Source organism: Ambystoma mexicanum, chromosome 1q, assembly GCF_040938575.1.
Source record: "Ambystoma mexicanum isolate Mex_15411 chromosome 1q, UKY_AmexF1_1, whole genome shotgun sequence".
NCBI lineage: Eukaryota > Metazoa > Chordata > Amphibia > Caudata > Ambystomatidae > Ambystoma > Ambystoma mexicanum.
Window position 1 is genome coordinate 34,584,185 of NC_090922.1, and position 26,600 is coordinate 34,610,784.

The 26,600-nt window shown below is 47.6% G+C and overlaps 1 protein-coding gene across 1 annotated transcript in view; it reads left to right on the forward strand.

Moving 5' to 3' along the window:
- The window catches only part of GABARAPL2 (GABA type A receptor associated protein like 2), a 100,411-nt gene extending 75,344 nt beyond the window's left edge, over nucleotides 1-25,067 (forward strand). Inside the window, exons 3-4 of the mRNA XM_069635459.1 lie at nucleotides 23,194-23,366; nucleotides 24,423-25,067. Of these exons, the coding sequence (XP_069491560.1) occupies nucleotides 23,194-23,366; nucleotides 24,423-24,528 (279 nt within the window). The 3' untranslated portion in view covers nucleotides 24,529-25,067. The remainder of the gene's footprint in view (nucleotides 1-23,193; nucleotides 23,367-24,422) is intronic.
- Nucleotides 25,068-26,600: the final 1,533 nt, after the last annotated feature.

Here is a 26,600-nt window from a genome sequence, read left to right on the forward strand (position 1 = left end):
ATTCCCAAGGGATGACATCCTGATCAACGGCTCTCTCATCTGCTGCTTTTTCCGACTCCTTCATAAGCGAGATGCATTTACTCTAGATCTGTTCAGCTACAGGCTTATCTTGAATGAAATTTTGACTAGGTTAATTTATTATTCGCACGCAGGGAAGGGTGCTCAGCCAACCGGGTGGCTGGAACAGTAGGCAAGAATACACAATCCCCTCCCGCTATTCCAGCCACCTGAGGCCCTTCCCCAGGTGGCACTTTTTTCCCGTTTTCTTCTAAAATGGGGAGGCAACAGAGAGGCCCTCCCTGTTGCCTCCTTACCTTAGAAAAACCCAATTCCCCTTCCCCCTACTCCAATTTACCTGCAGTTGCAGAGCCTTGCGCTCCGTTCCCCGATGCTTCACCTGTCTGGCTGCCATTAACATAGAAAAGGAACAAAGTCCCTTTTTGGAACATATTTTCCGTGGCTGCCGTCATCCGAAAAGGGGTGTAGTTCCTTTTCTATTTTAATGGTGGCAGAATTTATTTTTTCTCTGATGGGAGATGGGCTCGTGCTGAGCTCATCTGCTGTAGGACGGGAAAAAAAAGAAAACTATCCGCACCCCGGCAAATCCTCGTGGGGGGCAAATAGCTTTCACGCCCCGGCTGGGGTTTGGACATGGGCTTTAACGACCTACAGTCCGAGCTGAGGCCCGAGTGAAGGCCTACCAAAGGTCGGGTTGGCGGCCCGTTAAAGCCCATTGCCGCCCCCCACCCAGGGTGTGAAAGCTATAATCGCTAAGATTTTTTTAGTATCGTTGGGTTCTACTAGCATTTCTTGCAATCTGCTGTTATCCACTGATTTTTTTTTGGGGGCTAGGGACGGACGTCTGCCAATTCCTTTATTCTGTTCACAAACTACTACTTGTTATGACAATTCAAACTTATGAAGGAGTTCACAAATCCGTCTTCACAGATAGACCCTTCTTCACTGGGATCAAATATTTGTTATGATATGTGTTTTGTATATCGTTTAAACCTTTTTATGTGCTTTACCTGTTAATCTGTTGTCTAGTTCATATGTATGTATCAAGTTGTTTTAAACAAAGCTCAATGCCTTCTGTCGAAAGTACTAAAACAACTAACATCCCCATGACCAATGATTTCCCCAGGTTTCCTACCAGACCAGATAATTCTATTTCCTCCTTTGCTCATCAGAGAATCACAGATGTCCACTGTGGGATTTACTACAGATGAGGTTATCCTGCACTCCAATGGTTTGGGACAAAGTCCCACATTTGGGGTTAGTAAATGGGGCTGGGAAAATCATGTGCAATCTCCGTCTCTGCGACAAAGGGCGCGGAAGAGGCACCTAGTTCCCCAGGCAAATACAAACCTGTGTAATTTTTCCATCTTTCCGCAACAATGATTTGGGGCACCACCCACCTCAGTAAGCTAGTGAATTGTCCTTGCCCTGGGTCATTAGGCCTTTATGCAATCTCAGGTTTTAGAAATAAATATGCATAACAGTTTACCTCTAAGGGTTGGCTTACGAAGGGCTGAATGTTGGATACAAAGTAGCCGTGGATCTGGGAGAGCGTTGGGGTTCCACACCCACTGACCATCAGTCGTGCACCAGGTGTTTACAGCATGGAGAACATAGGATAGGACTGTCCACAACATGTCAAGTCAAAAAGGCAGAAACGGCTAAGAGAATGGAAATTAAAAGGGTCGTCACCATCTTCAAGGTTCAGTCTGACCCCGGATGCACAGACCAATCAATAAAAAAAGAGGAGGAAAACTAGTTTGATTTTTGCTTGCCAATCCATATGTCCTGTTGGCTGGACTGTGCAGCTGAATCAGATGAAGGATTTGCGGGCCCCGGAGGTGGGTTTGGAATTGTATTAATAATTCAGCACTCGGTTCTGAGTGAGGGAGTTCAAGTGAGGAGAGCAGTGGTGTGCAGGATCCACAACAGGCGACCAGCGGAATGATTGGCAGAAAGCAAGAAAGGGAGGCTGTGGAGTAAAGGCAGAATTGATCGGGACCAAGCAGAGAGAGCAAGTGAGGGTAGAAAGTAGAGCGGAAAAATACATGGCGGGGGAGCTATAGCGCAAAGGAGGAGAAGAAAGAAGCAGGGTAACTCTGGAAGAAGGAGGAAGAAGCAGGAGAGACGGAGTGTGAAATTTATCAGCCAGATATAGAATAGGAGGTTGGAAAGAAACTAATTTGGGAAGAAGGAGGTGGTGCTAGGTATAACAAAAAGGAAAACGTAGGAGAGGGCAGTCATGGAGGAAAGATAGGAGGCGACAAGCAGGAAAGGAAATAAGGGTCGACATCCGCGCTGCCACTACAAGTTGTGGGAATCAAGGAAGCAGAAAAGAAGTCGGAGAAGAAGATACACATGGGGGAGATGAAAGGGACAGATTGTTTTGGTGTCAAAGCAGTAGGAAAGGCTGCAGTCAGGTATGGAAGAGAAACAGGGCTGGGATGGAGTCCTGAGAATGTGTCCCACAGTGCTAAGGGGGCAGTAACCCTAACCAATCGGAGGCAGAGCCAGCTACACTGTTACATACGCCCCACCAAGCCCTGCTGGAGTTTGCCAGTGGCTGATGCAGGAAGTGAACCGAAATCTACGGCCTGCGGTTTGTAGAGCCCTGTCAGTTGGGATGAACCTAAGAAGCCAAGATCTGGACCAGAAAATGGCATGTCGATTGCCGAGCCAAGACAAAAAAAGACTGCAGTAGACACTTTACCCCCCACGGACAGTGAGTCTTTGAGTGGTATGCACCAGGCTGCCATAAGGTGGAGCTCGAGAGAACATGGGCATAGACTGATGGATTACACCACTGAAGCAAGCTGGAATTGCTCAACTTGTTTTCTCGGAATGTCCCCTACGTTTACAGTCAGTCTAACATCAACCCCTGTCTTATTTGTGTTTGTAAAATAAAGCTATCTGACACTAAATATTGCAGTCTCAAGGCCATGACTGGTCAATTGCTTCTCGATGTGTATATAACCTTAAAAGAGTGAATATAAACAGTCCTATCCAAGAGTGGACATGCAATCAATCATGAAAACAGACCATAGTAAATTGGGCAGGAGTGTCAACCTTCATTATCCTGTCCATCATTCTAAGGTGAAGTGACTCTAATTTATTTGTAATTATGTTTAGACTGCTTGGTGATGACATCCCATTTCTACTTCCTTAATTGGGTTTCCTTTTGCATTCCCTTTGTGCATTGCCTCACAAATTGTGCACATTCTGCCAAAAATGTATTACTTTAGTAGACCGTGCCGCTTGCAGACTAATATTATGACCTCTTATGTAATCCCTTGATTAACTATCTGTAGCATAATTACCATTGCCTCTCGTAATCCAAGATAAGAGGGTCATAATATTAACTATTCTAGGGCCGCTATAAAATGTAAAGACTGGTAGGGGGTGTCTGTACTTCCGCTCTCTATATGGTAGAGGAGAGGCACAGAAGACCCCAGCCAAGATTCTCTATTATTGGTACGTGGTCGAGCAATCAAGGCCTAGCTTCTCAGGAGGTGATGCAGGCTGGTTCTTAAGTACAGTGTAGTCCCCGAACCCCCACAAAGGAATGTCCACACACTGTATTACTGAAAACACAGTCTTTATATAATTAATATTCAAGGTTATGTACACGATCACAATAACGCACTTTGTACTCAGAAGTCAATAATTATAAATATATACAATTCTAAAGTGGTACCACCAATGTTAACAAATCTCATTAAAGTGCATCAACTGTACGGTTAAAATGTCACACAGATTAATAACGAGGAAACCAGCAATAGAGATGGGAAGGAACGCAGGATGGTTGAAACAGTAGGCAGAATACTGACCCCTACCACGAGGCACAGTTCTGAGTGGAGACCCCCCCCCACCTGGGCAACCTGTAAATAAAGATATATAGCACAAGCCCAGTCCAAATGTTCAATAGTCTTTCTTCCTCCTATTAAGGTTTTACCCCCCCCCCAATGTACCTGGTGGAGTAGAGTTCTTCGACGCTGCGTCGACCGATCCTTCTTGAGTGACTCCCTTTCAGGCAGGAGCCAAGGATAGTCGAGAGGTGTCGAGGACCTTGGCGTTCGGTGTCGGGGAATCGACGGCCCTTCTTGAGAGCCCTCCCTTTAAGGCGGGAGTCGCGGGTCATCGAACGTCCGACGGTGAACAGGTTGAACTACGGCAGTGAAGTGGCAGCTTTGTTCCTAGCGGTGCTCGTCTACGACAGAGCGTTGGCGTCCTGCAAGGAAGAGACGTGCGGGGCACCTCGGTGACGATAGTTCTGGACCGCAAAGAGATGATGAAGAACTGTGGCCCAGCAAGGGCATCGAGTCGTTGGCGTCTCTGCGGTCTTTAGGTGGCGGGAAACCCACCGGTGGATGCTCCTTGGCGCGTCGACGGTCGGGCCTTCTCCAGCGGGAGACAAGCGGGTGACGATGCAGACGAGAGCGTCCGATGATCAATGGAACTTCTTAGGCAAACGGGAGCACGGCGGCTCCGGTGTGCGACGGCGGTCGTCGACAGTGGCGGACAACAGTCCGAGTGCTTTTCCTTGGAGTTCCGCTGCAGTCCCCGTATCAGGTCGGCAGCCTGTCGAAGGTCTGTCTACCAGGGAGCTTTGGCAAAGATCAGCTGTGCACGATGGTCCCTCGTAGCTCGGGAAGAGGGCGCCTTACCAGGTCCTCTCTGGGTCAGTCCTTGGAAACACAGCTTTCAGATTGTGAAGGAGAGCAAAAGCAATTCTTCTCGTCCAGCAGGGCTTCAAGGTCAAGCGTCAGTTACTCCAGTTACTCGTCGTAGTGGACTTCAGCTTCTGAACACGATTCCTAGCAGTGAGAGGTCCCCAGATATACTGTTGATCTCCAATTCATTCCGCTGGGTCACACTCAAGCATCCAATCACGACTACGGGAATTCATGCAGGCAGACAGCCAATCAGGCACACGAGGTATTCGGGCCATCCACTTCCCTCCAGACACTCACAACAGGTTATGTGTATTGGGACAAGTACCGAGCCATTCAACACTCCAAGCTGCATTCATACCGGTTTCGGGCAGGGTTGTCTCCGTCATTGTGTCAACCACCAGATACTAGACACCCACAACACAGAATGCATATTCGTCACACACTCTATTCACCCAGGTCCCACCCACAGGAGGTACCCACAACATACATCTCTGGGAAGGCTCCAGCTAGTCTGGCCGGGCCTTCACAACAACACCATATATGGCACTTCCATCCAACAGCCAGTCAGGGGGAAGGGACAGAGTCGGGGCTTCCCAGGACTTTGGGAAAACAAGGTAATGGGTAATAGAAAGCAAGAGGCCACAGGGGCCATCTTGTTTTCCATCAGGAATCAACTGATCCCAATGGCAGGGCCGGGGTATCCCAAAATGGAGGATACTCCGCGCACCGTCGATTTCAGCATGGAGCTGCCACCAGCCCATACCCTGCTCTGTGGGCCACCCATAGGTGCCCAAAAACATATACTAGGGGCACAGGGTTGTACCCCACCCATCGGTGCCATAAGGGTATCCCACGGGTCCGTTCACCAAACCAAAAGAGAGAGAGCTGCACTGCTAGGTGTCCCACATGAACTCCTGCGCGGAAAACACGAAAGAACACACGATAAAAAGCAGTAAAGGACAAGGATACGGAGGCCCTGTCCCTCCGATGCATTTCCAGCATCACAGTCCCCCTTCCCCTGACTGAGGTGGAGGGTGCCTAATCTCCCACTGGACAGACACCCTCATCCAGACGGTCAACATACCTTCTGGAAAGGCCATCTGCATTATTGTGACTCTTCCCTGGTCTGTGCTCTATGGTGAAGTCTAGCCCTTGCAGGCTAATGGGCCACCTGAACAGTTTCGGGTTTTCACCCTTCATCTGCATAAGCCACTTCAGGGGCTTATGATCTGGTTGGACCTTGAAGGTAGGCCCCGTAAGGTAGGGCCTAAAACGCCTAAGGCTCCAAACTATACTAAAACATTCCTTTTCAACAGTAACCCACCTAAGTTCTCTACCCTTGAGTTGTCTACTGTTGAATATGATAGGATGTTCTCTCCCTTTGTCATCTAACTGGGACAAGACAGCTCCAATTCCGGTGTCGCAGGCATCCGTCTGGACGATAAAGGGTCGGCTGTAGTCAGGCGCACACAACACGGGTGTCCGACACAGACTTTCTTTCAAGCCATCAAAGGCCCTCTGACAGTCTTCAGTCCAATTGACCTTCCTAGGCTGTTTGGGTGAAGTCAGAGCTGTCAGTGGTGCAGCTATGGTTCCATAGTCCGCCATGAAATTGCGATAATACCCAGTGAGGCCCAAAAAGGCTCTCACCTGGATTTGAGTAGTGGGAGTCTCCCAGTCCTGTACATCCTGTACCTTACTGGGGAGGGGTTGGATGTGACCCCCTCCTACCTCATGACCAAGATACGTGACTTTCCCCTGAGCTATCTGGCACTTGGTGGCCTTGATAGTGAGGTCAGCCCTCCTTAAGGCCTGCAACACTCTACCCAGATGTGTCAAGTGCTCTTCCCAAGTGGAACTGTAGACGGCAATGTCATCTAAATAAGCCACACAAAAGGCTTCCAGCCCACTGAGAGCATGATTGACCAATCTCTGGAAGGTGGCAGGGGCATTCTTCAACCCAAAAGGCATGACCCTAAACTGGTAGAGTCCCTCTGGTGTTGAGAATGTCGTCTTTTCCTTGGCATGGTCCGTCAGAGCTATTTGCCAATAGCCTGAGGTGAGGTCAAAGGTGCTCACAAATTTGGCAGCACCTATGGTGTCCACGAGCTCATCAGCCCTGGGCAATGGGTGCGCGTCAGTTTTGGTGACGGCATTGACTCCTCGGTAGTCCACACAGAACCTCCAATCCTTGGTACCTGCCTGGGAACTTGCCTTGGGGACAAGGACCACAGGACTGGACCAGGGACTGGTTGAGGGTTCAATAACACCCAGATCCAACATCTTGGCGACCTCAGCCTGGATGTGGTTCTTAACCGTATCTGACATTCGGTAGCTCCTGCTCTTGACAGGCACGCTGTCACCAGTGTCAATCTCGTGCTTACACCACGGTTTAAGGCCTGGCGTCAGCGAAAACAGAGAGGCATACTGCTGGAGCAAAGTCCTGAAGGCCCTCTGCTGCTTGGTTGTCAAATCTGGAGAGAGCTGCACTCCCTCCACTGAGCCATCCTGAGGGTTGCTATGCAGCAAATCAGGAAGGGGCTCACTCTCATCCTCTTCTTGCTCTGAAGCCAGCAAGAGACATGAGACTTCGGCTCGCCTGTGGAAAGGCTTGAGCCTATTAACATGGAATACCTGAGGGGCCCCCCCCTGGGATTCCCATGTCAACCAGATAATTGACCTCGCCAATCTTGGAGATTATCCTGAAGGGTCCAGTCCACTTATCTGCCAAGGCCCGAGGCTTGGTAGGCACCATCACAAGGACCTCCTGTCCCGGAGTCCAATCCACTTGCGATGCTTTAAGGTCATGCCAGTATTTGTTCAATTCCTGGCTGGCCTTGAGATTCGCTGTTGCTTGACCCATCATCTGTGTCATCCTCCGTCTGAGGCCTAACACATAGTCCCCCACTTGCTTGGCGGGACCCGGAGGGGTGGCTTCCAAATCTTCTCTGATCAAGGCAAGAGGCCCCCTCACGGGATGTCCAAAGAGTAACTCAAAGGGGCTTAAACCAACACCCACTTGAGGTATCTCTCTGTAAGCAAACAGCAGGCATGGCAGGAGGAGATCCCATTTACTCCTTAGGGGCTCTTCCAAAGCAACTAGCATGCCCTTGAGAGTTTTATTAAATCTCTTGACCAGACCATTGGTCTGGGGATGGTAAGAGGTGGAGAACTTTTAGGTTACCCCGTACTCTTTCCACATGGTTTTCATGTAACTAGACATGAAGTTGGATCCTCGGTCAGAGACAACCTCCTTGGGGAATCCAACACGGGTGAAAATGCCCAGGAGGGCCCGGGCAACCACCTTGGCCGTAACAGTCCGAAGGGCTATAGCCTCAGGGTACCTGGTGGCATGATCTACCAAAACCAGGATGAACCGATGTCCACCTGACGTGGGAGGGACAATGTCGATGCCCACCCTCAATTGGTGTGCCAACCACTGGCAATGGCTGCAGTGGGGCAATGACACTGCCTCCAGTCTTGCCAGACAACTGACAAGTTGGCCAGGTCCTGCAGTGGGACTCCACTTCTACTCCCATCTGAGGCCAATAGAAATGGGCAGAAAGCCTCTTAATCTTCTTGGTACCAAGATAACCAGCCAAGGGCACCTCATGCGCCAACTGTAGTAGGAAGGGCCTGTAAACCTGGGGTACCACCAACCTCTTGAGGGCACCAGGTTCAGGCTTAGTGGGCTCACTAAAAGGAGCTCACCCTCCCAATAAATCCGGAATGTCCTAGGCACTTCTCCTTGTGCCTGGGACAGGGCCTGTTTCCTCAGACCCTCGAGAGAGAGGGACACTCTCTCTGTCCTTTACAGAAGTCTGCCCGGGAGGGTCCCCCTTCAGCTAACAAGCATTGAAGATCGGGATGATCCTCCGGGTTGAGAACCTCTCCCACAGGAGAGTCTTCTGGCTCTTCTCCCACAGGGAGATGTGGTGTACCACTGGACCGAGCCCGTCCGGAGCATGGATCCCAATAGGTGCTGTAGGAACAGCAGGAAGGGAAGGAGCTCCCTCCATAGAGGTGGCCTTCTTGCTCTTCCTTCGTCTTGCCTTAGACCGCACCTTCGGCTCGGGTACCTGACTCACAGCCAGACCCGGTGTCACCTGTGATCTAGTGACCGCAGCAGCAGTCATGGGAAGACCATCCGCGATCAATCCCAACTCGACTAGATCATTACCTAACAGAATGTTAGCAGGGACGTTGTCCTGAACCAGGACAGGAAGCTTTGCTGTCTTGTCTCCAATTATGAGGGTGACTCGGGCTACAGGTGATAATTTGGGAGGCCCACCAGCTAACCTGGTGGTTCTGAGAGGAGCATCTACATAGTCCTCTGGCTTGAGCAGGGTCCTGTCCACCACTGTCATGCTTGCCCCAGTGTCTCTCAAACCAGTAGAAGGCTGGCCATTCAGGAGGACACTTCTCAAAAATCTACCGGTGTTCTGTGGGATAGTCGCCAGTACTTCCGCGTACTGGTCCCAGGCCCCAAGGGACACTAAGGAAATCTCTACGGGAGCACCAAAAGTGATTCCGGTAGAGGAGGGGAGGACACTGGCCTCCACCTCGGACATGGGATAAGGGTAGGTCAGGCTGACAGCCTGTACTCCGAGTGCCTTACCTTTACACTTGGAGTCACCCCTTTTGTGATCCAGAGCCCCACAGTCCCAACAAGTGCCGGGAGTGCGGGGTACGGTACTGGAACCACCGGGAGCCTGCTTTGCAGCAGGTGGACCACTACTCTTATTCCCACCCACAAATGACTTATCCCCACTAGATTTTTGGGTTTTAGGAGAGGAGGGTTTAGGTTTATTCGACTGTGACTGCTTTTGGGACTCAACAGCTTTCTGAGAGGCCCCCTTTTCTTTGTCCTTGTCCTTCCCACTGGAGTCCTTAGGGGACAACCGGTGGGAGACCCACTTGTCAGCAAACCTAGCCAGCTTAAAGGGATCCAAAATGTTCTGGTCAGCAGCATACTGACGCAGTTCTGGTGAACAGGCTTCAGAAAAATGCACAAAAAACAACAGGTGGGACAATTCAACAAAAGTATTCACCTTGTAGCCATCAATCCGCCCCATCATATTCATGTGCGCAGCACTCACCCAGTCAACCCAAGACACATTCTCTCTTTTTTTTTAAATCCCTGAACCTTTTAAGGTTTTGGGTAGGGGTCTTGCCAAACTTGGCAATCAAAGCAGATTTCATACACTCATACTGACCCCTTTCTTCCACACTCAGCTTCAGAATACAGTCATATCCAGTTTGAGGCACTCTGCTTAGCAAACACTTAGCCCAATCTCTTTTGTCAACATCATGAATTGCACAAGCCATTTCAAACGCTTCAATCCACTGGAGGATATCAGAACCCTCCGAAAACACACCAACCAAATCCTTCACAAATTTGGTTGCCGGGGACCTGACACTCTCACTGGGTTTCGCTGAAGTCTCCACTCAAGCTTTCTCTAGCTGGATTCTCTGACATTCAGTGTCCTTGTCTTTGAGTTCAAGATCCCTATTCTTGAGTTCAAGATCCCTATTCTTGAGCTCCACTTGTTGAACCAACTCCTCCTTCTTAAACTCAGCATCTATTTCCAACTTGCGATATTCAAAGGCCAATTTCATCCTTAATAACTCATGCTCCAAGGGATTGCTGGGGTTTGGAACAGAGGCAGCAGGAATGGCGGCATTCCCAGAAACAGATTCAGTAGAAACCCCAGGGGCAGAGTCCTCAGTGGTTGCATTCCCCCCTTCATCAAGAGTTTCACCATCGGTCTGGTAGTCCACCAGGGCAGCTATCAGCTCCGCCCTAGACTTATCCACAAAGTCTAACTCCCTGGCTTCACAAGCACTCTGGAGAGCCTCTAAGCTCATCCGAGTCAATATACCAATTGCAATAGACTCTATTGCTTGTAATGCACTTATTTTGTATACACCCAAACCTTAATCTAATAAAGTGCAGATATTTTGTAAGTGGCACGGTTATACACTGATTCTTAAAACCATAAGCATCCCACCGCTGCCACCAGTGTAAGCCTTTCCCACCTGCAGAATGTTGTTCCTTTTCAGTAGGCACCCTAGTTTCTCGCTTACCGCCTAGTAACTTTTTGCTTGTTAAACATTGTTTTTTATGTTTCCAAATCCTGTTGACCTGTATATCCACCTGACCTCAGCATTTTTATTTTCCCAAATCTCCCACCCCAGTGTGTTTTCTATGTTGATTATTTGTCAGACTTGCTATTACCACAAAACAGTCATATTCCAGGTTGCATGAATGTTCCTGGTAAGGATTGGTTAAATCTATCACCAGCGGAAACTTGAAGCTAATACTAGAGCTGGTACCCAATCTGTCATCCACATATTCAGCCAGTTGAACATCGTTGGTAATAATCATCTGCAGGTGAGAAATGAAATGTATGTATGAGTTAAAACTGTGATGCAAAAGCCGAACGTCATTATCATGAAACCTACTATTATTGATAATGGGTGTTGATTTACGTTCAATTGGTCCTCGTTGCCAATTCTTCTTTAGTTATCAGTGTTTGTGCTTTGTAGACATGGCTCTGTGAAGGGCCCCCGAAACCTCTTAGCCTAATTAGTTCTACCTCAGCAATTTGCAACCTAGTTGATTCAGATGCACACTATATCAAAGATGTTCTTATGCCAGCATCTTTGGTTCCAGAAGTTCATCTGGTATTAATGTCCACTGCCTCCGAGGCCACATTACCCGTACGTCCCTTGATTTAGGCCTACTCTTTTTCTCCTACTGTTTCCAGTACCACTTTGGCACTCCCACGTAGTGTGGCTGCCAGTTCCAAATTTCAATTTGAACTTATGCTTAATGACCCATCTACTGTGGTAGTTAATTTAGCTTCATTGGACCGACCCACTGGCCCTGAGACTATTTTAATTGTTTGTGTGCTCTGTACTCTTGAATGTCATTGTTTGTGTCTTTCTTCCTTATGATCTTTCCCACCCTGATCTTTCACGCCTTGAAACACTTGTGTATAGGCGCGTTATAAATGCCATATCATATCATATCACACTACGCTGTTCCAGTCATCCCTTTCAACTCAGGTTGTAAACGTGTTTTTGCTGTCCTTTTTGATATCTGGGCTAACCTGAGAATGATCAAACTGAATATGCTGCACACCTTCCTGTTTGGCACTTCATCTACCACATTCGGATTCACTTTAAACGGTGAACTCTGAGCCAGGGCCTCACTAGTGTGCATACCATCTCATTGCCAGAAGCACCAACGAGCCAATTCCTCCCCATTTTCCTGATTTGGACACTGCGCTTCTGAGCTTCACTGATTACTTCTGCATACTCTCGTAGTGCCTAATGACTTGCTGGTTCAAATGTCAGCTTTTCACGTAACCTCGCGCAAAACGTCAAAATATAATTGAGTGCTTTAAACAAATGGACTGGTGTCTGTTTCATACAACATATCTGTTGAATGGCTTCCTGCCCGTCTGTGTTAATAGCCTTACCAATGCTATGGAGTATGTAGAAGGTATGTATGGACTGGATGCGCATCTATTTCAAAACTAAGGAATTGGCTAATGGAGCATTCACTAAATCCCTCTGTATAATAGTGCTTATATCTCATGTGCTTCCCTACATTCCTCAAGCATACGGATGTCTGTGTCTTGGAACTGCTCCTTGCAATGCTCTCTTAGCAATACTAGAATGGTGGATTGCAGCAAGGTATTTACTGACTATTTTAGGTAAGTGCCCAAACAAGTTAAACCTTTAGTGAATGGTGGAGGTATACTGTGCGCATTTCTTGCACTTTGGCTTTTGGGAAGGAATACATGATTTGTCCACATACCCCATTATGTCCATCGACTCGTCCTCGAGCTCACCTTCTGCTTTGCTCGAATCGAACGCCTGGACTGTTTTTGTACTGGTGCAAACTTAGTGGGTGGCCAGGCAGTCGGAGCTTCGCGTGGGTCAGTCGCCTCGCTCTCATTCGCGCCTCTCGCACCCCATAGTCTGTGCACTCTGCTCAATGGTCTTTGCTTGAGACACAGGAGAAAGCAAGCTGCATTAAAACATCGTGCCAGTTTAGCATAGCTTCATGTTTTTTGTAGCGAGGCAAGCTGGCAGAGTGGCCAGTCAATCAGGGCACACTGCCCAAAAGGCTCTCGAAGCCCACAATCTACGAACATGTAGTTTGGCCCCGGGCCGCTGCGCCCAGCACTCTTGGATCGAGCTGAAAAGCAAACATTGCGTACACATTTCAGAAGACCAAGGCCTCGCCCGCCCACACCTAATGCACAAAGTGGTCATCATCGCTGACCATTCTTTCCATTCACGGTTCCGCAGCATTGTAAGGTGCTGCTGTATCATTTGCTTTAGCATTCCTTAAACGAGAGTCGGAATGCATTTGCGCAAAAAAACACATACAGTATTTATAATACGGGCGGTAAACGCCTAAGTGTTTGTGGCGGACACTGGACACACACACAACGTGTAATGTTAGTTTAATGAACATGGAAGTAGTAGTAATAAACTTTGCACATTTTTGTTTCTTTGATGTTTGTTACTTTGTTGAATTGAAGTGCACATGTTCTGTTTTGCATTAACACAAATGAAGACAATGGCCCTCATCGGCGCAGGGAATGAATGGCCCGGAATAAAACGGAGCACCGCTTCGGCCAAAGGTTGTTTTGCTGGAGCGCCGCTCGTGCCAACTGTCCCAGATCCTGCGACTGAACGAGCCGACTGCTTTCCGGAGTGAAAGCAGTCTACTCGTCAAATCGCAGGTTGCTCATGCGTGCCACAGAGCGCAGGGGCTCGCACAGAAATCTACTGACCAGCTCTCTTTTCTTGAAAAACTATTTATAGGAAATGTAACCAGGGTAAAGGGGTTAGATTTTATTCCATCACTGTGTGTAATTTGTGGTTTTTATCTTATTTGTAAAATGCCCTTTTTATACATGTAAGTGAGAAAAGGCACTGTAGGGCTTTAGTATCCCACCTAGGTCTTCATAGAAACACTTGTGTACAGGTGCCTTATAAATGACATATCAAATCATTTACTGAGTAGCACAGGAGTAGTTAGTTGATTTCAACACTTCTATTCAATGGGACATTATGGCTTAACACCTGTAGGGCAAAGGAGAAACAATAAAGACATAATAAAGGATACTAGTACTAAAGGTGTCAGAATGGGCTAACTCGGTGTGATTCCAGACCTATCTACGGGAATGTTGGTCTTCCCTAAAATTCCAGAACTGACAGTCTCAAGGCTATAGCAGCCAGCTTGCTACTTGACTTCACCTACCGGTAAGTACTTCTCCCCCCACTTGCCCTCTAGCCTGAGGTCACCCTCCTGGTCAACTGATACCATTTTACACACTTGTACCAATAAGTAGTTATTCCACATATTTTTTGGCAGGGTTTTTTATTGTTACCCAGTAACCATAGGTTGCCCTTCTGGGTAACAGTCTCTGGTCTCTGTGTCTGCTCTAGTCTTTTCACAGCATCTTGATTATTGACAGTTTTAGTTTCTCCTTCACTGTTTCTGGTCTCTGCCCGAGATATATTTTATTTTATTTATTTATTGGTCGTTTGTATGGCACCAATAGACAAGCGCGTCCAGATGCCACAAGACACAAAATGGTGGTGGGGCGACATAGGAAAAGAAAAACAACAGTGACGGTTATATTGTCCTCGTAACAATCCTACCATGCAAGTGCAAAGACAAAGGTGATAAGTGCAGTGGAGGGAGGAGTAGGGGGCAGGGTTGGGAGATGGTGAAGTGCAGGGGTGGGGGGGCTCAAAGGGGGTGAGCAAGTGCTGAGGGGGGCCAACGAGGGCAAGTGCCCGGGGAATATAAGTGCGAAGGACAGGGAGGACCAGGTTCGGGCTAGTCCGGGGAAGGTGCCCAAGGGTAAGTGCTGGTAAGGGATGCTGGGGGAGACTGGTCCGGAGAGGTCTGGCCCCTCTATGACCCAGAAGGGACCAGGCAACCAGTCAAAAAGGCAGAGGCACATTAGCACAGGAGGGGAGAGAGAAGGAAGAGGAGAAAAGGAAAGTATTGATAAGTTGCGGGAACTTAAGAAGATCTGGCTCAAGTCTGAGGGGGCCAGGAAGGCTGTTCAAGAGGGAGGAACCTGCCGAGGAAAGGGATCTACCTCCCACTCTCTGCTTGGCGAAACATCTGACCTGCAGAGAGTCGGAGCTAGAGGACTGAAGAACTCTAGCAGGGAGGTATTTAGATAGAGAAAGCTGGATGTAGAGAGATCCCAGGCCCCAGACAGCCATGTGGATGATGCGAAGGGTCTTGAATTTGATCCTTGCTGACACCGGGAGCTGGTGGAGAGATTTTAGGGCTGGAGAGATGCGGTTCCTGGGCTTGAGGCCAAGAATAAGTCTTGCAGCCCTATTCTGGATTAGTTGTGGGGGGCAAAGGGAGAAAAGAGGGAGATTGAGGAAGAGGCTGTTGCAGTAGTCCAGCCTAGAAAGAACCAGAGCTCTGGAGACATTGAGCTTCTGGGGGAAGGTGAGAAAAGGGAGAATGCCTCTGGGGATGGGTGGAGCTGAAAGCTGGACTTCTTGGCAACGTCCAAGATGTGTGGAGAGGAGAGAGATGAGTCAAAGATGACCCCAAGGTTTTTGCCTCACAAGAGGGTGAGGGGAGGGGGCCCAAGGAGGGTGGCCAGTGACTGGGGGGGTTGTAACAGGAAGCAAGCATCCCAATAAGAAGGATCTCTTACTGAAGAGCACCACACCTGAATAGAAGTCGGCCATGAGAGAGGAGGTATACGATGGGAGCTTAAAGGAGAGCTGTGTGTGTCATCAGCGTAACACTGGAAATGAGACAAAGTGGAGATCAAGTGGGCAAAAGGGGCTAGGTAGATGTTGAAGAACCATGGCGATAGGATAGAGCCCTGAGGGACGCCACAGGTAGAGAATGAGGTGGAGGAGCGGAAATGGCCCAGTTGCACTTGTGAGGGTCGGGTTGAAAGGAAGGAGGCTTTTGGCTTTCTCCTAAGCTCACCATCCCCCTTCCTCTGGGATGGCCGTCTGGTCTGTGACACCCTCTGCTTGGCTCTGTACCTTTTTGTAGGGTGGCAGATCACTCTGATTGTTCAGTTAGGTCATTAATTTGTGGTTCCCCCCTCTCCCAAGCCTATCTGTCATCCGCCGCCCATCTTGGCGGCTATATCCGCGTTGGTGGCTCCGAGTCGGGAAGCCGAGCGGATAGTTCCATTACGTTTCTTTCCCCCAGCATATTGGCCGCTCTAGAGGTTTTCCAACATGGCAACCCCCTAGCTGCGCTTCCTCGCTTCTTTGGGTCAGGCACTAGTATTTTCTCTTTCGTCCTCGTGGGCCGCCCCTCTTGCTTTCTCTTGTCCGCCCCCCTCGCTGACTTTTTCTCTCAGTCTTTTCCGTCCTCCTCTCTCCTTTTCCTTGCTTACCCTTTCTCTCTGTGTTTTCTCTCCTGCGCTGCTAGCGGATTTCTCCCGCAGCCTCCTCCTCCTTCCTTCAGTCTGCGGTTCCTCGCTTGGCCGCTTCCGGCCCAGCTCCATTCTCCGCATGCGAGGTTCGCTGGTCACGTCCTCCAGCGGTATTGCATTTGCTTCAGAGCTCCATCTGGTACCGATCCCGCTACTGCCTGCACACTTCTGTTACTTACCTCCAAGGACTCTGTATCCAGCGGGGATCGGTGGAACGTTCAATCTGCTGTTCTTCTCGACAAAGGGTTTTTTCTGCCTGTTAACGCTTTTTCCCTTCACTACTTGTCTAATCACGGGAAGGGAGCAACAGGACCGCTGTTTACCAGCATTCACTGTGGCTTCACCCAGAGATAGATACACTGCACACAAGGAGGAGAAGGATTACCCGTCGCACAAACTTCGACACCTGGAAGACTTGGAATCAGGTGAGAAGAGTGGGGAGGAACAGGAGTTGGAGGACCATTGTAAACAGGACAGATTGCAACGCCAACCTGAAAAAATGTCAGCGGAAGAGCAAATTCAAGAACTATGGAAAGCTATCCAAGGAATGTCTCAAGAGCTGCAAACAGTCAAGGCAGAAAATGTCCCGAACAGATGATCTCAACTCGGGAACCTCCATCTCCAGAACTTCCGGTAATGGCTCTCTCTGCAGGAAAGTTCGATGGAACCCCTAAAAAAGTCAAACAATTTTTGGAGGCTTGTATAGTATACTTCACTTTCAGGCCCTGCTTGTTTTCCACCGATCAAACTAAGATCGGGTTTATGATTTCCAATATGACCGGCAATGCCCTGGCATGGGTTACTCCGCTGGTGACCGGTTCCAACCCTATCTTGCATGATTTTGCAGGGTTTCAGACCTTGTTGAAACAGACCTTTGAAAGACCAGAGTTGACTTATACCGCCTGTGAAGATCTGTTAGATATTCGACAAGGGTCATCTGATGTCCTGTCATATATTTCAGAATTCAAGTCGTTGGCATCGGGTGCTGGGTGGTCAGAACAGGCACAATATGCCATATTCCGGCGAGGCCTCAGAGAGGAAATTAAGGATGAACTCGCCAGAGCGACCAGACCACCTTCTTTCTCTGACTTGCTTTCTGCCGCTCTACAAATTGAGTATCGTATACAAGAACGGCGTTTGGAACGACGTAAACAGAGAACTACAGTCCATCTAGCCGACTTGTGATTTCCTCTACAGCCCTCTCCTCCTCTTCTCACACTCAGGACGAGCCCATGCAAATCGGATCCACAAGAGGACCCTTATCGGCGGCTGAAAGAAGAAGGAAAGAGAAGGGCCTATGTGCCTATTGTGGCTCAGACCAACACCTCCTCAAAGAATGTACCAAACTTCCACAGAAACGACAGGGAAACAGACTCCCTCAGCACCAGTAGGCACTTGGTTCCGAGGGGCTCCTGGTCCATCATTCAGTCCCTACGTTTCTCTCTCGATTTCAGCCCCTTGTAGGTCCTTCCGGTACTCATTGATGTCTACGTTAAGGCAGTCGAGTGCTTAGCACTCTTAGGTTGCGGTGCCGCAGGGAACTTTGTAGACACTGTATGGATCAAACAGATGGGTCTTCGCAGATTGCCTCGCAATGAAGATCAGAAGGTGGAGGGAGTTGACGGTTCTCCGATTTCTTCAGGGCCAATTACTCATACTACCGAAGAACTTTCAGTTACCATTTTTCAACACTCTGAGGTTATTAAGTTGAACATATTTCGAGCTGCTCACTTTCCGGTTATTCTCGGCATCACATGGCTCAGAAGACCTAACCCACACATAAACTGGGCGGAGAACCAATTGAACTTGTGTTCCTCATACTGCAAACTCCATTGCTTCCCTAATTGTGGGGATCCTCGGAACATGACTGTGTTGACCAAACAGTTGACCGGGTTACACACCCTACCCTTATACTGCTCTCCCTACCATGAGGTGTTCATCGAAAGAAAACCAGCGTCTCTACCTCCCCATAGGCCGGAGGACTGCACCATAGACGTAGAACCCAACGCTTTGGTTCCTTTCTGCAGAATGTTTTCCTTAACACAAGCGGAAAGAGGAGTTCTGAGAGACCATTTGGACGTCAATATGCAGAACGGGCTCATCCAACCTTCTAAGTCCCCTGCTGGTGCTTGTTTGTTCTTCATTTTAAAAAAAAAGACTCTACTGAATTACGTCCCTGTATTGACTACTGAGGACTCAACAAAGTTACAATTCGAGATCGGTACCCCATGCCATTGATTCACGAGATCATCGAGGCAGTGCAAGGAGCATGTTGGTTCACCAAATTAGATCCCAGGAATGCTTATCATTTATTACGAATAGCTGAAGGGGACGAATGGAAGACTGCTTTCCGCACTCCGTTTGGTTTATATGAGTACAGGGTCATGCCCTTTGGCTTGGTGAATGCCCCTGCAGCGTTCCAATGGTTCATGGACCTGATGTTCTCAGATCTGTTGTCAGTCTCGGTAATCATCTACCTGGACGACATCCTTATTTTTTCTGGAGATCTAGAAGTACATAAAACACACGTCCAACAAGTACTGGAAAGGCTTAAATACAATCAGCTCCTCGTCAAACCAGAGAAGTGTGTGTTCGCCGCATCTTCAGTTCCCTATTTGGGATATCGGCTTTCTGAAGAAGGCATCTCCATGTATCCCGGTAAGGTGGCAGCTATCTTGGACTGGCCTGCTCCGTCTTCGGTCAAAGAAGTTCAAAGGTTTCTCGGTCTCTCAATTTTTACTGCACTTTCATCCCTAACTTTTCTGATACCGTTCTTCCTATAACTCGTCTGGTCAAGAAAGGGAACAATCCCTTTCGTTGGACCGAAGAAGCAGAACTAAGTTTTCATCGTCTAAAGAACCTCTTCTGTTCTGCTCCCATTCTTCGCCACCCTTACCAGACCAAGCAATTTATTGTGGAGACAGACACTTCTGCCATGGCTATTGGAGCAGTTCCTCTGCAACAGTTTGAAGGTCGGGAGCATCCCATAGGCTATCTATCCAAAACGGTGTCTCCCAGCCATCTTAACTACTCGGTACTGGAGAAGGAGTTATTGGCTATAAAACAAGCATGTGAGAACTGGCGACATCTACTGATGGGAGCTAAACATACGGTTATCATCAGAACGGATCATAAGAATCTTAAAGTCCTGCAAAACATGGAATGCATCAACTCCAGACAAGCCCGATGGGCGTACTTCTTTGCCCAATACGATCTGCAGATCACTTACCTGCCCGGTACCAACAATACGTTAGCAGATGCCCTTTCTCGAAAGGATTCCAAGTATGAGGAGAAGACACAAGCCCTTGTGCCTATGTTCCGCAGAAATAAGATTCTGGGCCTAGTCAATACTTTTCTTCAGGACGTATGGGCTGGGGTATCTGCGGAAGGTCTAGGTCCTCAATCTAACGGGAAGACACCCTATAATGAAAAGGAAGGTTTATTATATCTCAACCATAGGCTGTATATTCCCTCTGGTTCCTTACGTCCAAAGGTCATTAGTTGGTGCCATGACACACTCACTGCAGGCCATCGTGGTAAGCACAACACCTCCGAATTGGTTGCTCAATCTTTTTTTTGGCCAGAACTTAAGAGAGATGTGGAGGACTATATACGCAGTTGCCCGGTTTGTGCCATGGCTAAACCCCTCTCTGGCAAGCCCTTGGGTCTTCTCACCCAACCGGAAGCTCCTACACGTCTTTGGGGTTTGGTATCTACGGATTTCATCGTTGACCTTCCGGTATCCAATTCCTGTACATGTATTATGGTGACCGTGGACACCATGACTAAATTGGCTCATTTCTCCCCTTTACCTGGTCTGCCTACCGCTATCGAGATGGCTGAGGTATTTGCCCGAGATATTTTTCGACTCCATGGACTTCCAGACAAAATCATATCTGATTGAGGCAGCCAGTTCGTCTCCAAGTTTTGGAAGGCTCATTGCTCCCGCCTGGGTATGGAACGTGCCTTATCCTCTGACTTTCACCCACAAACTAATGGTCAGACTGAGCGTCTGAACGCCACTTTGGAGCAATACCTTAGGTGTTACAGCAATCGGCTCCAGAACAATTGGGTCTCCCTGCTCCACACGGCTGAGTTCACTTATAACCACTCTTCACATGCTGCCATTGGTTTGTCCCCTTTCTTCTGCACTTACGGAGTGCACCCTCATTCCTCCCTTCCTCTCATACCATTGCCTACAAACTCCCCGACGACGGCTGAAGAAGTCCTGCAGGCTATATCTGATGCGAACGTCACCGCCAGACGGTGCTTGGAGGAGAGTCGCCGGTACAATAAGACTCAAGCAGATAAGCATTGTAGACCTTGCCCTGATTGGAAGGAAGGGGACAAAGTATGGTTATCCACCAGATTCTTGCCACGATGGGTTCACCCTTCTAAGCTCTCTCCTTGTTTTCTGGGTCCCTTTTCTATTCTTTCCAAGGTCAATCCTGTCTCCTTTTGGCTTGAATTGCCCTCTTACCTGAGCCGCATTAATCCTGTTTTCAATGCCTCTCTTCTCAAACCTTTTTTCCCTGATGTCCACCAGAGACCCGTCCCCCAGGGGAATCTCTCAGATGAACATGAGGTCTCTGCTTTGCGGGATTCCCGATATTATCGTGGGATATTGGAATACTTAGTGTCTTGGAAGGGGCATCCAAGGGCGGAGGACTCCTGGGAACCTGCTTCGAACATCCACGCTCCCAGGTTACTGGCTCGTTTTCATGCTCTCTTCCCTCATAAACCCGGGGTTTTGCGCCCTGGAGGGAGGCATACTGTCATCCGCCGCCCATCTTGGCGGCTCTATCCGCGTTGCCGGCTCCGAGTCGGGAAGCCGAGCGGATAGTTCCATTACGTTTCTTTCCCCCAGCGTATTGGCCGCTCTAGAGGTTTTCCAACATGGCGACCGCTGGGAGGTACTTAACATCCCCTCCCCCAGCGGTTGCTGCGTTGCAACCCCTTAGCTGCGCTTCCTCGCTTATTTGGGTCAGACGCTAGTATTTTCTCTTTCGACCTCGCGGGCCGCCCCTCTTGCTTTCTCTTGTCCGCCCCCCTCACGGACTGTTTCTCTTTGTCTCGTCCGTTCTCCTCTCTCCTTTTCCTTGCTTACCCTTTCTCTCTGTGTCTTCTCTCCTGAGCTGCTAGCGGATTTCTCCCGCATCCGCCTCCTCCTCCTTCCTTCAGTCTTTGGTTCCTCGCTCGGCTGCTTCCGGCCCAGCTCCATTCTCCGCAGGTGAGTTTCGCTGGTCACGTCCTCCAGCGTATTGCATTTGCTTTGGAGCTCCATCTGGTACTGATCCCGCTACTCCCTGCACACTTCTGTTACTTACCTCCAAGGACTCTGTATCCAGCGGGGATCGGTGGAACGTTCAATCTGCTGTTCTTCTCGAAGGGTTTTTTCTGCCTGTTAAGGCTTTTTCCCTTCACTACTTGTCTAATCGCGGGAAGGGAGCCACAGGACCGCTGTTTACCAGCATTCACTGTGGCTTCCCCCCGAGATAGATACACTGCACACAAGAAGAAGGATTACCTGTCGCGCAGTCTTCGACACCTGGAAGACTTGGAATCAGATGAGGAGAGGGGGGAGAGGGGGGAGGAACAGGAGTTGGAGGACCTTTGTAAACAGGACACTATCCCCTGAATTGGCTATTCGTCTGTCCAATATTTCTTGGGCCAGTGTTTTCCCGAACCGACTAAGTGCTTCCACGTGTGACTGACTTCTAATACGCTGTTTGCAGTTGTACGTAATGAGGGACTGTGGGTCAGCAATCAAATGCTTATATTGTGAAGTTAGATGGCAGCAATGGCGCAGGTACATGGCTCCATGGCAAGAGGTTGTGTCTCACCGGTGTGTGCGGGGGGATAACTACGGAATGCTCTTGTGGATCATAAGTAGGTTTCTCTTGCAGTGCTGCATCTGCATGAGTAGACGAATCACATTTGCACTCGCGGACTCTGTGCGTTACATGGCCGCGCTTCTGTCTCTTCTCTGTCTTCGAAATAAGGTCATTCACAGGTGGGTCACAAATTCGGGTTCATGCTACCTTTTATTCGGGGAGATGGGTGTGTGAAGAGTTGTCTCATAGATGGAAATGCAAGTGTGGCAAAGTGGGGCAGACTCACTAATCTCCCTTGTCTCCATATTGCAGTGTAATGGCTACACAGGTGCATCCACTGTTTGCATTACATTAATGGCCTTGGACCTATGGCAGGCATCTAGTGAATCCCCTACATACTGCCTCAATGTAATACTTCACACAATGGGTCAGTATTCCTTGGTGCCCCCTTGGACTTTCACAGAACATTAATTACCTAATGTGACTTTGTTAAACTTGCCTATGTCAGAATTGCACATTAATCACAAACTTTGTACAAGGCGGCAGCAGCTAAGAGTCAAAGATTGATTGGTTTACAGCTGTAGAGAAAGTGACAAGTAAACCCGCAGAGTATCCCTTTGTCTACAGCACCAGGCCTTTTGTTTGTACTATTCCATTTTCCCCTACCATGTCATGCTCTCCCCACCTTTGTAAATCAACCATACGTTAGCAGTCACTGCCTGATAACTCGTGTCCCACATGGCATTCCCTCTGGTTCTCAGGTAAATCTTGCCATCAGATAACGTGTCACTTATCTGCGTCAATGGACAACGCTGTGCTACAAAAGGGACATGTGCCACAGCCGCTCTACCTTCTCAACTTGTACAACTTGTGCCAAATAATCGTGGCTTTTCGTGGCACTGTTGCGTCATATTAGTAATCATGGCTGCAGTGCTGCCCTGTTCGGAATGAGCTTCTCACTCACACACATACATTTTATATTTCCCATATGAGCACAGTTATCTTTTCTGTGTCCCTCATCAATGGTTTGTTAGGAAGCTTTCCTTCCTCTGTGCAAGTGTTAGAGTTATTTACTGTTCACTTTAAATATTGTTCACCAGTTTTACGAATGAAAGCCTTATTTAGAGCTGGTAGGCTCTACTTGCTTATGAGAGAACTATATTTAGTAGCAGAGATGGACATTGTGTTTGTTTTGCATTTCAGGTCATTGTAGAGAAGGTCTCTGGCTCACAGATTGTAGACATCGATAAAAGAAAGTACCTGGTTCCTTCTGACATTACTGTGGCTCAGTTCATGTGGATTATCAGGAAACGAATCCAGCTGCCATCAGAGAAAGCAATCTTCTTGTTCGTGGACAAGACTGTCCCACAGTCTAGGTGAGGCTGTTAGATTTCAGTTTCGTTGCTGGAAATATCTGCATACGGTTACATGATATTGTTGACTTTGGCACTTAATTATTTAGTAACACTCCAATGCTCCTTTGCCATAATGGCACATTTTTTACAAAATTAAATGTTCTCCTAGGCCATATCCTCCTGTCCTTTGATGACACGTACAGTGACTGTTCACTTAATTTACACTAATGTGCTGGTCATTTTTTTGTGTAGTCATTAACCATGGTGAACATGGATTAGTTTCCCCATATGTGATTCCCCGCTTCACACTAATCAATATATATGTTTGTCAGTCTGCTGGCTATTTTGTTGACCCTTCCACTATACCCTTCCCTTAGTTTATTTGTTGAAGTCCAAGTCAATTTAGTTTATCTTGCCTAGTCTCTTTTGCACGCACACTCGGTAGTATGACTTTTCATCTTTGCCCCAATAGTCACAGCACTTTGTTTCCTTTTGCCAGATGCCGTTGACTCTTCTTAAATTCAAAGGTCCTCTGGTGTTGGTTTGCAATTACCACTATTTAAAATCCTCTAGTTTACTGGTACCTTTTTGCTCCCACAAAACCTGGTCTATTAGTTCACAGTATCCCATGCTTTGTTTACATTCCCCCATTGTTTGGCCCCTTTGTTCCTATTCACCCAACGTTTTATTCACATACAAGTCATGAAATTCAAACTGATTTTGCATGTAGGCAGCGCACTTACATGCAGTCAACACTGTTTGTATTCCGACATTTCCCTTGTCACCTACTTTACATTTTGCCAATATTCTGGTCAATTAATTGGCCATTGGTCAGTGTCCCTGGCCCTTAGTTTACACTTGACAATACCATGGCCACTTTGCTTACACTCAGCATGTACTAAGTGCATTGCATATACCTTAATGTATATAAACAGGATGACCCTGCTTATTCTGATGACTGATTATTTGAATGTCTCTGTTGGCTCGTCCGAATGCCTTCATCATAGATTTCAAATTGCATTTTCGACTCTATCAATTGAACAACATTTGTAATTTCTTCTTTTTCTATTTACCAAGCCTAACCATGGGACAGTTGTACGAGAAGGAACGAGATGAAGATGGATTTTTGTATGTGGCTTACAGTGGAGAGAACACCTTCGGCCTCACCGGACTAAGGCCTTGAACTTGATCATTGATCAGTGAACTTAAAGATAGCTTTTGTGGCTTGTAAATAGATTGTCCTTTTCCGTCCTGACACAACATTGTCTCTTAAAGTATTCATTCATTTGTAACTATTTATATAATCGTTTATTGGAAAGTCTTGTTTTATTGGACTGGTAAATCACCTTGCAGAGTTTTAGTTTTCCTTGTTGTTTTCATCCTGTATGTTTTGGATACTTGGCTATTATGAGATGTGTATTTAATGAAGGTATCTATAATTGAAGTGAGTTGTTTGACAACTAAGCAAATTTCATATAACACCCTACTTCAGGATAACACTTTTAGGTATTAGTGTAATGGGTTGCTGGAGTATATCTCCCAAGAACTGCTTATGATGATTCTGGATATGCTAAAATATGTTCCACACTGCCCTCTTCCACTCTTAATGTATTACTCTGCTTTAAGATGGATATCTTCTCTTCCACTCTTTTAATTTATTGATCTTTCTCAGTTCTAATATGTAAAAAAAAAGATTTCAATAAAAACCCTACCACAATGAAATTGGAAATTTTTGTTTTGGCCAGAACTTGACTTTAACCCATTTGTTCTTTCTTCTTCTAGGGCCCCACTTGGCAAGTAAGTAAAGGGTTCGAAATTGAGGGGAGCTGGGAGCTATTTAGCTCCTGCTTCTAGCATAGTAGAGCCTGGTTAGCTTGAAACCAACAGCTACCAGGAGCTACATTTGGCTCCTATAGCCAACTGGTGCCTTCCAAACATGTAAATGTGACATTAACTTTGAGTATTTGAGAATGTTAATAAACACTAATTAGAACACATCTAATACACATTTAAATACAAGGGTTCATACAAAATGGACAAAGTTAAAGGAGCACCTCTGGTAGCTCCTGGTTCTCCTGCAGTAGCTGCTGCCTACTGGGGGACGCCCGACACAGAGGAGCTGGTTTTAGCTCCTGCACACTGAATCTCAATTTCAAACCCTGTAAGTATGTATGGTTGTCATTCATATTCTGACCACTTTATAAAGTCCGAAATGTATAGACTAACTAGTTACATGATCTGTGTGTTCATCTTCTTGGACCAATGCAGTCCTGGTGGCATGCCTATACCACTTACCGAAGTCAGAGCAAGCGCACGTGTACTTAGGAGTCCAGATCCCCTTCTTGCAGGTCCTTGGGATGTCTTGAGGTACCAGGGTATGGACCGGAAAAATTCCATGTACAAGGGAAACCATAAAAAGGCGCACTCGGAGATGGACATACATAAGCTGCTTAATGCCCATGCATATACCCAGCTGACATCCCACCTCTAATAATTTTCATCCACTGCTGTTTGACATTTTCTTTACCTCATTTGCAGTTTTCCTCTGCTCCTTTCACCCATTGCAGAATATGGCACTTTGCTGTATTCTGCCTTCTTCTGATCGTCTCGTGGCATTGTTGTGTGGGGGAAAGATTGGGAATTGAAAATGTTATGTATTTTCCTTGCATTATAATATTGAACAGATAATGTTAAACTGCCATGTTTAAACAACTGTTCTTCCTTGGGCAAGACTTTAGACTTCACTGTGCATGTTTTTACAATGAAGCTCTTCCCCTAGGGTGCAGGAGTGCTCGCTTTCATTTCCATCGCTTCTGATGGGTTTCCTTTTTGGCATATATAAGCGTATTTTAGGTTCCTGATTTCTTAGCAAAAGAAGCATTATCAGATGGAAGTCATATTGCAAGAGTTCTCGCCTGCATCAGAGCAGGTGTAAATCTTTAAGTATAATTGCAGGGATATTTCTTCTCTGTGAAAGGGACAGTGAGCTAAAGACTTGGTTGAGACTCTCCCGAGCGCAATCCACCCAAGAACAGGTCAATGGGCTGTCTTTGTGCTAGTAGAGAGACTCCCAGAACCCCCTTTGTTTTGCATATTAAGTAACTTTGGATCCCACCCTAAGTTACCAGAGGAATCCAGACGTGGACCCCTTGCTCACTGTTCTCAGAGGTACAGCTCGACCTCACTGAGGATGCCCAGCAAGGCTAAAGTACGTGTATGGGGTTGCTGTTGGTACTCTTGTTCAGAGGAGAATTG